The 12,687-nt window shown below is 38.1% G+C and overlaps 1 protein-coding gene across 1 annotated transcript in view; it reads left to right on the top strand.

Annotated features, from left to right (window-relative positions):
- The window catches only part of LOC126469713 (alkaline phosphatase-like), a 244,989-nt gene extending 233,232 nt beyond the window's left edge, over positions 1–11,757 (top strand). The window contains exons 8-9 of the mRNA XM_050096898.1: positions 8,440–8,661; positions 11,514–11,757. Of these exons, the coding sequence (XP_049952855.1) occupies positions 8,440–8,661; positions 11,514–11,719 (428 nt within the window). The 3' untranslated portion in view covers positions 11,720–11,757. The remainder of the gene's footprint in view (positions 1–8,439; positions 8,662–11,513) is intronic.
- The last annotated feature ends 930 nt before the right edge of the window (positions 11,758–12,687 follow it).

The raw sequence follows: 12,687 nt of genomic DNA on the forward strand, positions 1-12,687 counted from the left end.
CAAATCTTACCATAGTTACATAATGGTCACCCAGGGCTGCCAGTCCCATAATTTGTGACATCTCTGTGGGTAATTGCACCCCATTGTCTCAGATGCTATGTGAAGAGGAATCTTCTCATTAGTACATGATCTGGCACTCCCTGGTATTAAAACAGCAACACATTTGATTACAGAACATTTTGTCTGGTTGGGCATTAGGAGGTACTGCCAGGCATGGTCACACACAGCACCTTATGCCAAAAAATGTTGGGCATCATAATCATCCAACAATAGCAAACTCTGATGTTCAAAAAGGATGCACAAGACACATCTTGACATTATTGGCCCTCTACCACCGCCCGAGAGCTACAGATATGCAATGTTGGCTATTGATAGAAGTATGCACATGTGGACCATGAGATTTGGTGTCCATATTCATTCACAGCCAGCTAGGGTCAGCAGTTCAAGTCCCAGCTGTATGAAAAACTATACTCCTTGTGCAGCATGGCTAAATTCCATACCACCACTTATGACCCACAGAGCAACAGCCTTGTAGAATGATGGTACTGTATGTTAAAGACAACACTCATGTATCACGAAGAGCTGTGGACTTGAGCTAAACTGGATACTACTAGGAATCTGTGTCATGCATAAGAATGATCTTAAGGCTTTACTGGCAGAAGTACTTTGTAGGGAACAATTCGCTCTCCCAGTCGAGTTTGTCAGGGACTCATCAGCCATGCCTTCAGCCAAATTACCGGCATTGGTTGGAAAGTTTTAATGCCATATTTCCAGACTGCGCATGCCTCTACCCTACCTACATTCAGCTCCCCAAACATTCATCCACAACACACTTGCTAACTGCAAATTCATTATGCTCAGAGTTTACTTCATCCGCCCAGCTGTGTAGCCAACTTACTTTGGTCCATGACATGTCCTGGCCAGGTCCAACAACACAGTGGACATCATACTGAACAATAAATGCCAGACTATTTCTATAAACAGGGTGAAGCCTGCATGGACATTAAATGATGTCTGTCCAGCAGATATACCTTTTACACAGTCAGCGAAATGTGAAGCTCTCTCAGACTCATGTGATTCCATCCCTCTTCTCAATGCAACCTCCTTTCTAGTACAAACCTCACCCACTACAGCACAAACTACCATCAAACCTTGGATTGTTGGCAGCTCAACAGGAAAGCATGTGGCCTATTCACCACAGTAAGCACCAGATGTGATGTTTAGCATCAACATCTTCCATCATTGTGCAGCGCACCGACCATTCACCTACGAGACAACACTCTCCCCATGTTCTCTAAGCCTGTGCATGACTGACAATGGTGCGACATCACATGTAATGTTCCTATGCTTATTTGAGATCCCACTGAATGTGGGTGATGCCAACATCAATGCCAGGATCAAGGGCAATGGACCTCAATGGGATCCCTTCCATCTCCTTGCCCCTGTGTCTGCATTACCGGAGAAGGGGGTGGGGGTGTTGTCCTCTGTGGCACCCACCACCAATTGAGATGAGAGGATCAGCCAGGGAGGTGTAGAAGGTCTTTGAGACTGATTGTTTTTGGTACTCTTGTTCCAGTGGCAGTGATGTAAGATCTATTGTTCTGTACCGACAGTGATTATTTTGTAATTAAAGTGTGTTTATTCACAAGTACTGGAGTATTCCTCCTGGGTATTGATGGCCAGGAACCTGGATATACTGACAGCTTTATTGATATATTCATGTAATTGTGTGATTTTTAAACTTTTCACTGTGAAATTTTTAAACTCCATGTAAACGTGACATGTCTGATACTATTGTACTGAATGATCGACTGACAAATTAAACTGTTACTATTAATACTAGAGAACTCCACATATTATCTTGAATGGAGAGTCATCAACAGATGCAGAAGTAATTTCAAGTGTGCCTCAGTTTATGTGCTGAGACTTCTGCTATATGTCATATGCTAATGAACTGGCACATAATAATACCAGTAAATTCAGACTTGTTGTTCATGTTGTGTTTATCTGCAATGAAGTACTGCCCCAAAAATATGCACAGATATTCTGCCAGATCTTGAAAAGATTTCAAAAATGTGCAAAGATCGTCAGCTTGCTTTAAACGTTTAGAAATGTAAAATTGTGCACTTAACAAAATCTAAAAATGTTGTAGTCCATTAGCAGATGCTAGTCAAAAGTGTAATATAAAGAATTTAATGAGTAAAGCTAACAACTCGCCTAATAGTACAGGAGCTCAGACATCAAAAGATACAGAAACAAGACTGAGAAGTTTGCTAGATTTTGGCTGAATCTTTTTTCAAGAGCTATAGAGTACACATACATACACACAAACACATACCTGTATCACTACATTGTCCCAGGAGACTTCATTGTGCCAGTACTGCAGCCTGTCTCTGAAGGCTTCAGCAATACCCTCAACAAACTGGCTGAGCAATTGGACTGCCACTGCAGATGTGACATCCACGGGTGGCCACACTAAATGGAAGTGACTTTTTTGGTGTGAAACAGATAGCAGCTATCAAAATGCAGGTAATTTTGATAGGGAACAGGCTTGGTTTGGAGAGAGATTTGAATGGAGCCATTAGAGGGGTGGAGTTTTATGTCAAACCAATTGCCTGCAGCCTAGCTTCCCATATTAATGACACAAACCAGTTCCTTGACTATCAAGCATCCAATATTATTACCACCCGGATTCCTACTCATCACTATTGAATCCATTTTCCTACACATCACCCTCTCTCGTGCCAATGGCATTGCCACAATAGAACAGTAACTCAGCCAATGTCCTACCATCTCCAAACTCACCATCTCATTCCTTATGAACCGGACTATATTGCTGACCACTAAATTGCATCACCATGAAGACAGCATGAAACAAATGCCAAATTTTTATGAACTGCTGTACATGCTTGGTTATGCAAATGATTAGTGTTTTAAAACAACTACACAAAATAGGTAGGTGTAATACCACATGTTTTCAGTATATGAGGAAATATTAGACAGCAAAGAAAGGTGCACCAACTGTGATGCCCTCTGTGTCAACACAGGACAAAGGAGTGTCTCCATTTTGTCTTTTCAAATGAGTCCCAGTTTTGCATACAGCATCGCAATAGATGTATCCGTGTGTAGAAGTTCGAAGGAGAGTGAACGTTGCTATGTGCACTGCATGCATCATCATCATACAGATCCAGCACCTGGTTTGATGGTATGGGATGCCACTGGGTACAGAACACTGTCACACCTTGTTCTCACAGTTGGTAATTTGGACATCTGATATTACACTTCAGATGTGTTCATTCTGTGTCAGTTTCTTATTGCTTCATTTGATGTCCTGACCTATTTCAAAACAGAGGGTATTCAGTCATTGCCCTGGCCAGCATGTTCTCTAGATCTCTCACCTCTGGAGACATCTGGTCATGGGTTGCCATCATTCACCAACCACTCTGATTGATAAACACTGCTACAGAGTAGAATCAGTGAGAATGCCATACCTGTATCTGCCATCCCAGCTTAGTGGAACTCAGTGCCTGCCAGGTTAGAACTATTGTTACTGCCATATTTGGTAGCTCTGTGTACCTACAAATCACCTACAAACTTTACAATGTGACCTTTCTACTATACCGTATTTGCACAAAATTAAAATTTTGTTTTGTGCCGTCCACCCTGATGTTGCAGTTTTAAATGTTCACTTACATTAACCTATAGCTGGAAAGGCTATGTACACACATCAATAAAAGTTTTGCATCAGCTCAGTTCTGAGAGCTCCAGAACCTGTACAAAAAATTGGAATAGAGATCAACATAAACATCATATCTGCCATTTTTGTTCCTCATGAGAACCACACATTGCATGTTGTACCACCATACAGTGCGACCTTCAGAGGTGGTGGTCCAGATTGTTGTACACACTGGTACCTCTAATATCCAGTAGCACATCCTCTTGCATTGATGCATGCCTGTATTCATCATGGCACATTATCCACAAGTTCATCAAGGCACTGTTGGTCCAGATTGTTCCACTCCTCAATGGCGACTCAGCGTAGATCCCTCAGAGTGGTTGGTGGGTCATGTTGTCCATAAACAGCCCTTTTCAGTCTATCCCAGGCATGTTTAAAAGGGTTCGTGCCTGGAGAACATGCTGTCCACTCTAATCGAGCGATGTCACTATCCTGAAGGAAGTCATTCACAAGATGTGCATCATGGGTGTATGAATTGTCATCCATGAAGACGAATGTCTCACCAATATGCTGCGGATATGGTTGCATTATCAGTCAGAGGATGGCATTCATGTATCATACAGCCGTTATGGCTCCTTCCATGACCACGAGCGGCATATGTCAGCCCCACATAATGGCACCCCAAAACAGCAGGGAACCTCCACTTTGCTGCACTCTCTGGACAGTGTGTCTAAGGCATTCAGCCTGACTGGGTTGCTTCCAAACACGTCTCCAACGGTTGTCTGGTTGAAGGCATATACGACACTCATTGGTGAAGAGAACATGATGCCAATCCTGAGCAGTCCATTTAGCATGTTGTTGGGCCCATCTGTACCGCACTGCATGGTGTCGTTGTTGCAAAGATGGACCTCACCATGGACGTAGGGAGTGAAGTTGAGCATCATGCAGCCTATTGGGCACAGTTTGAGTTGTAACACGACGTCCTGTGGCTGAACCAAAAGCATTATTCAACATGGTGGCATTGCTGTCAGGGTTCCTCCTTGCCATAATCCATAGGTAGTGTTCATCCACTGCAGTAGTAGCCCTCAGGCAGCCTGAGCGTGGCATGTCATTGAGAGTTTCTGTCTCTCTGTATCTCCTTGGTGTCCGAACAACATCGTTTTGGTTCATTCCGAGGCACCTCAACACTTCCCTTGTTGAGAGTGCTTCATGGCACAAAGTAACAATGCAGACACAATCGAACCGCAGTATTGACTGACTAGGCATGGTTGAACAACAGACAACACAAGTTGTGTACCTCCTGCCTAGTGGGATGACAGGAACTGATTGGCTGTCGAACCCCCTCCGTCTAATAGGCACTACTCATGCATGGTTTTTTACATCTTTGTGCAGGTTTAGTGACATCTCTGAAAAGTAAAAGGGATTGTCTGTGATACAATATCCACAACCAATGTCTATCTTCCGGTCTGGGAACAGGGGTGATGCAAAACTTTTTTTGGTGTGTGTGTATTTGTAAAAAAACATTTTCAAAGTTCAAGATGGTTTGTTTCGCTTAAAACTGCTATTGTGAAACCTCTTCAAACACTCCAAAAATTTGGTCATATGTTGATGCTGTCAGTGGCACATACCTTTGTGTGGAGGAAATTCCTGTTGACAAGATAGTGGTCAAAATAAGAGACAGTGAAAGAAAATGTTAAGTGGTGAATGTTGCCACCATTCAAGTGACATGCATCTGCTAAAAATTGGTGTAGTAATTGGTTTTAGAGGTGTTAAACAGCAATTTAAATCACTAATATTCAGCACAGTCTCAAGAGTGTACATTTACATACATCACATATACATCTGTGCTCTACAAACTGCCGTGAAGGGCATAGCAAAGGGTAATTCCCACTGTATCATTTATTAGGAGTTTTTCCTCTTCCATTCATGTTTGGACCATAGGTCGAATGGAATCATGTCAGGCTCTGTACAGCATCTGTGAGTTTATTAGCTCCACTGTTAATGATAATCTAGTGCATTAATCTTGAACAGAGAATTGTTCTCAATAGCACATGTCACTTACATCTACAAAATAGGTTTATCATCCTGTATAACTCACTAAAATTCTAAGATCAAACACAATATAACATTACAAAATTAAATGTGAAATTATGGAATGGAAATAAGTTAAGCATGACAGCGTTATTTATTTTTATGTGACCTATGTCCAACAGGATCCATAATGCACATAATATAAGGGCAATCAAATTAAAATGAGACAGATGGAAGAAAAGTAAACTGTTTATTATTTCAAAGGTAATAACTGTAATGTAATACATTTATCCCACTGTGATGCAAGACAGTCACTGCCTCATGGAAAAATATTTACAGTTGCACATGATTGTACCCAGGCATGTACCTCTTCATCAGAAGCAAATAGACAGCCATTAATGTCTTTCTTCAGGGCTCCATGTGATCCCACACATTACCAACCACTTCTAGCTCTGCACCCTTATATCTGAAGCATATGCTAGGCAGAAATCACTTATAAGCTTTGAACTGCATACTATAAATACATTGAGATTGTTTTCAGAGTTTAATGACAATGAGTTGGTTAAGGATCATTTATTAATTTTCATGAAACTTCGTTATCAGTCTTTTCTAAAACTGCACTAGAAATGCCATCTATAAAATCGACCAGTAACAAGCTGGGTAAGTCATTTCAAAGGTGAGAGGAAGGTAACAGCATAATATCTCTGATAGCACCATGCCTAGTAAAGCACTGTGGTGTTCAAACCAATCTTCAGGTGATGACAACTTTGTTTACTTTCGCCAAAAGACCCTCAGCATTAGGCAAACTAATCATTTCTTTGAGTGTCTAGTATTTACTTATTTAATTGTAATTTATTTTATGTGAAATTTTATTGCACCATTATTAATTGATCATAGACAGTCATAGAATATGTGCAGAAAGAATCACAGGGCTATTTTACAATATATCTTCCCATACTTTTGCTCCTTTAACAAGTTACATCTCTTCTTCTCAGACAATTCCTTCGTAACTCAATACACAGGAGTTAGCAAATAAAGGTATAAGAGGAATTGCAAACAAATGGTTAGAATCTTACCTGTCAAACAGATTTCAAAAAGTTGAAATTAATTTTGATAAAAAGAATACAACCACCCATCGATCTACTGTCCACTCCTCTGACACAATGCCCATTAGATATGGTGTGCCACAAGGCTCAATCCTGGGACCCATACTGTTTCTGCTATACATTGATGATATAAGCACGAAGCTTGCTACAGGACATACCACACTATTTGCCGATGACACAAGTATTCTAATAACGGGTACTGATACAGAGGACCACTACCAAAAAATTAAACCGCTTATGTCGTCACTCAGCAAATGGTTCAACAAGAACAAACTGATTATAAACATACAGAAAACAACGTACATCAACTTCAGACTCTCATCCCAAAAACAAGAAATGCCTGATGTGATTCTAAATAACCAAGAGCTTATGTGTGTGGACTCTGTCAAGTTTCTTGGCATATAGGTTGAAGGAAATCTTAAGTGGGAGACTCACACAAATTATATCTCAAAAAAGCTCTCAACTGTGTGTTACATTTTAAGGATATTCAAAAAATCAGTCACAAAATCTGTTCTCATACATGTATATTATGCTTACTTCCATTCTACATTACAGTATGGAATCATATTTTGGGGGAACTCACCTGGAGGTAGATATATTTTCAAAATACAAAAACAGGCAATACGCATAATATGTAATCATGCAGACAACATTTCAAAACAAATGGCATTATGACACTGCCCTCTGCTTACATTTATAATATTGTCTCATTTGTCAAGTCATACCTGTTAAACAATGACTGCACACTAAAATTCAATGGAGATATTCATAACTATGCAACAAGGCAGCAATATGACCTACATATGATTCAGTCCAGAACTACCTGCTACCAAAAAAGTGTTTTAAATGTTGGGATACAAATGTATAATAATTTACCCAATGAAATCAAAGCAACAAAGAACCCAAGAGCCTTCTCACATAAGTTAAAAAAATATCTCTTGGACCATTGTTTTTATGCAGTTGATCATTTTTTTGAAAGGGGTTAAAAATGTAAACAATATGATAAATGTTCAATTAGGTCTGAAAAATATATACTGTGCATGTCTACGAAATATACTGGATTATTATATACTGTGCATGTCTATGAAATACACTGGACTACTTTACTATTACATTTGTATTGGCTGTTTGTATTTTACCATACAACATTTGTATTTACTGTTTTGTTAAAGATAACTAACTTCCTCATTGCAAAATAATGCAAAATCAATTATTAAATATTACTTGTAAATATGTTCCCTTGACCTGTCCAATATCGTATGTACAACCTTACAATTCTATGATTTTTATTAACTGTTTTGTTTAAGATAGATAATTTCCTTGCTACAAAATAATGTAAAAATCAATTTGTAAAAATTACTTGTAAATAGCTCTCTTGACCTATCCAATATCATTTGTACAGCTGTACAATACTATGATTGCCTGGATCAATAAAAATACAATACAATACAATACACACATATGAATGGGGCTACAATAATGTAATTACACTGACCAACATATTTAAAGTAGTATATCACATGATTTGAATCTGTTTAGGGTGTTTTATTGTGGGTAAATGAAATGTACATATTTTATAATTACACAATTAGTAAGAAACGACTTGCACAAAATTTTCATTTTTAGGTATAGCTAAGAAGTCAGTGGTTGACAATATTCCATATACAATACTAACATATTCAACTGGAAGCAATCTTGCATTTAATTATACTGTTGTAAATGGAACTGAAATAATTCGTGACAACCCTGAAAACTATGATTACACAAGTTTTGATTACCACCAGCAGGCAGCAATTTTAACAGATGAAGCATCACATGGAGGAGGAGATGTTACTGTATATGCAGCTGGTAAGTTAATCATTATCATGAATTAACCACACCTTTTTGTCTTTTTGTTTGTTTTTTCCAGTGTTCAAAGTCACATGCTGGTCACGGTCATTTTGGAAATTGAATTATTTTTCTATTCTCTGCAAGTCCCAGCTACTGTTGTTCAATGACACCCTATCATAAGCAAGAGAATATTTTGTTGTGTATAAAAGCAGTTTTAGATAACTTGCTTAACAGTCTTGATTATTATTATTATTATTTGTCATTTCCTTCAATAGAACAAAAATAGTTGACACCTTTATGACTACATTTTGTTATTCTGGAAAACAAATGTTAGGTAACTAAAGGTACAATATATTCCAAATTAGGACTTTCAGAATCAGCTTCACTCATATTATTAAAGCACATTCAGCAAAAGAAGTAAAATATTATTTATAAAATGGCCATAGATCCCTGCAGCAAAGCATGATATAAGATAACTATATAAAATATACGAATGATATAAGATAACTACCAAATACAACACCAAAAGACAGTCTTCCCCTCCTATCCACTTTAGGCTCGGGAGAAACTCTGCAAAGATCATCTTTTACAACACCTGATGCATCAGGTACATTAAGTCAAACAAAAAAGACTGTTTGATTCCAGTTTCTCAAGAATTTAATTTCATCTTCACTGCTCAGTAGTCCAACAAAATATTTTATACTTTTCTTCCCAGCAAACAGAAGAACATATTTCCCTTTATGCACAGTTTTGTACATCATATAAGTGCCTGTCAGCTTGTTGCTCTGCTTCATGTCCTTCAGTTAAGTACTGTGAATAACTCTCTTGCTCTCCACTGTCACCACTAGTGCTTAGTTTATACAGGATGTCATCATTCAGCTGATTATCATTTAGGTATTATCCTGAAATTCTCTGATTCTTTCTTTTTTCCATCTTATGAAGAGCAAGGTATATGCAGCTGTTTTGATAGATGACCGTCTCCCATAACAAAACTAGATGTTGGCATGAGGAAGCTAGTGTCTGATCAGTGAAATAGATCAGTAGTAGATTGGCACAGTTTTTCAGGTAGTTTCCTTGTAATATGCAGCTTGTCCAGGAGAAGAATACCACTATCCAGAATCCAGAAATCTAATTTGCAGAAGATGTGACTTCAACTAGAGTCAATGTTTGTCTTAATAAGGGAGGGAAAAAATTTTTTGGTAAATTATTTATCCCTGATTTTGTTCTCCATTTTGCTAATGACTTTCAAAGTCTTAGTGCAATTAAGAGATAAGCAGACAAAGCAAATATTATTACCATTAGCAGCTTTTATGACTTTAACAGAAAAATACTTGAGAGATTAGCTCTGATAATCACCCCTGGACCAGTAAGTCCTTTAGCATGAGGCAAGTGCACAGTGAAGAACTGCCCATCAAACCAACCGTTTGAAGGACCACATATTTTTTGACTTATGGACAACATATACCAGCAGTAAAGTACCTGTAGCTGTGCAACAGAATGTGACAGAGATTGCAGTTTTGGAGTGTTTCATTACCTTATCAGGATAATTATTGATACATTTAATAAGTGCAGTCTTACATTCTGAGTCATCAGACAAGTTCGTTTCATCAACATCTGTAATGCGTTCTGTTGGTACACCATCCATTGACGTTTTAGGTTTTCAAAATATTCATCAACAAATTCTCTAGTAAGAGACCCTCTGTCTGGATTTATGTTGCCATGTTGCCTCATTGATAACAATGCCTTGTGACTATTACCAATGAATTACCCCACTCCTTGCCAAGAATATTGATAGGCCTAAAGGTTGCTCCTATCCATCTCATTCTGTCCACCATCATTTCAATTGTTAACCTTATGTCCAACAAGACTAATGGGAAACCACAGGCACCTATTTGAATCACACAATCACAAAACTGCTTTTCTTCATCAGCAGTAAAAATTGTTTGTCTGCCAGTTTTATGTTTATTTTTCATTTTTCTAGATTGAGCTCCTTCAAGTATTTTAAAAATTTGTGAAGTCTTGTTTAGTGGCATCTTATTTTCATGAATTTACTTAAAACTTTCTCAAGATTAGTTATTGCGTAGTTTCCATAAGTTCAAGAACCAGAAACACTCACACATGCTCTCACCATATCTGCAAAAATGAAAACAACAATTGTAATCAATTACAAGGTACTGATATGTGCTGTAATTACATAGAACTTCATAAATAGATAACTCAGAATAACATTGCGTGCCATGTGTAATAATCTACTACCACCAATCAGCTGATCTGACAGAGAGCATAGATACCAGCAGGACGTCAGTATTCAAAGTCATCTCGTGAAAGACAAACCTCTTAATTTTTATTCAGCTGCAACACCAAGGAATAAAGTAAACTTCTTAGGCTTTCACTACAATTAAATTTAGGTGGCCACTTTGTCATTAAAGGCTCATTAATTATTTTAGGTACTGAATTGCTTCGTAGGTTCAAGGTTAGATTTTTTTAATGTCATTTTGACACTTACATAATTTGAAAGAATTGATTATTTGCTATTTTAAAAGCTTATGTTGTAAATTTGTTATTCCATTAACTGAGGGCAACAATGAATTTAAAAAGATGCTAAATTACTGTTAGGGGAAAAAACACTTGATGGAATTTTCTGCACCCCATAAAAAGGCCTCTACTTCTGATGAAGGAACAGCCAATTTGATAAGTTGAAGATTAGTATGTAGTTCATTGTTGCTTCCAGGTTTGGCATATGATAAGAAGACATTTCTCACATGACTCTTGTGCTTTAAATCTTGCTGAACTTAGAATGTACATTTTTGATTATTTTCCATGGATCACCGACAAAAAAAACATTAATTTTTTTCCTGTTTTCCTCTTAGGGCCAATGGCTCACCTCTTCCATACTTCCCATGAACAACACTACGTTGCACACGTCATGGGTTATGCAGCACGAATTGGACCATATGCTGACATTCCACACAACCGTGGTGTATCAAATTTGAAATTAAATGCAGCACTGATGGTTGTCACATACCTAATTCAATCTAGATTCTGTTTAATGTTGATAAATTGTAATTCTGAATGAAATTAATAAATAAGATTTTAAATTGTTCACATGTTCCAGTTCTCTACTTTTTTATTTTATGAACAATAATTTTTATAAACAGTTCCTGAGCAAACATTAAGCATCTTCTGTTAATAAACATTTCCTATTACTAATGGTATGTTGTTTCTTCTGGTACTTGGTAGTGAATGTGTACAGCACAAACTTTCATTCCTGTATTTTTATTTCCAAACTGTAAAGTCTATCTCCTATGAACCTTAAGAAAACCCTCACCATTACTTCCCTTCATATGAAACATTTTGTATTGTAGGTTACAGTGTAGCTACAGTAACCTTTTGCAGAAAAAACAATTGGGAGATATCAGACAGGCTTTACATCTGGCAAATCAATTAATGACCAAATATTCACATAAAAACCAAAGGAATACAATATACACACATCAAAAAAAGTTTTGCATCACCCCGGTTCCCAGAAGTCCTGAAGATAGACGTTGACTGTGGACATTGTATTACAGACACAGTTCAGAGATGTCACTAAACCCACCCAAAGATGTAAACAAGCACGCATGAGCAGCGCCTATTAGATGGAGGGGGTCCGTAGTCAGTAGTTCAATCATGCCTAGATGGTGAATACCTCAGTTCGATCAATCTGCATTATTACTTTGTGCCAGGAAGGGCTCCCAACAAGGGAAGTGTCCAGGTGTCTCAGGGTGAACCGAAGCAATGTTGTTCGGACATGGAGGAGATACAGAGAGACAGGAAATATCAATGACATGCCTCGCTTAGGCCACCCAAGAGCTACTACTGCAATGGATGACCGCTACCTATGGATTATGGCTCGGAGGAACGCTGACAGCAACACCACCATGTTGAACAATGCTTTTTGTGCAGCCACAGGACGTCGTGTTATGACTCAAACTGTGTGCAGTAGGCTGCATGATGCCCAAATTCACTCCCAATGTCCATGGCAAGGTCCATCCTTGCAAACAT

The sequence above is a fragment of the Schistocerca serialis genome, chromosome 3 (genome assembly GCF_023864345.2).
Source record: "Schistocerca serialis cubense isolate TAMUIC-IGC-003099 chromosome 3, iqSchSeri2.2, whole genome shotgun sequence".
Taxonomy (NCBI): Eukaryota; Metazoa; Arthropoda; class Insecta; order Orthoptera; family Acrididae; genus Schistocerca; species Schistocerca serialis.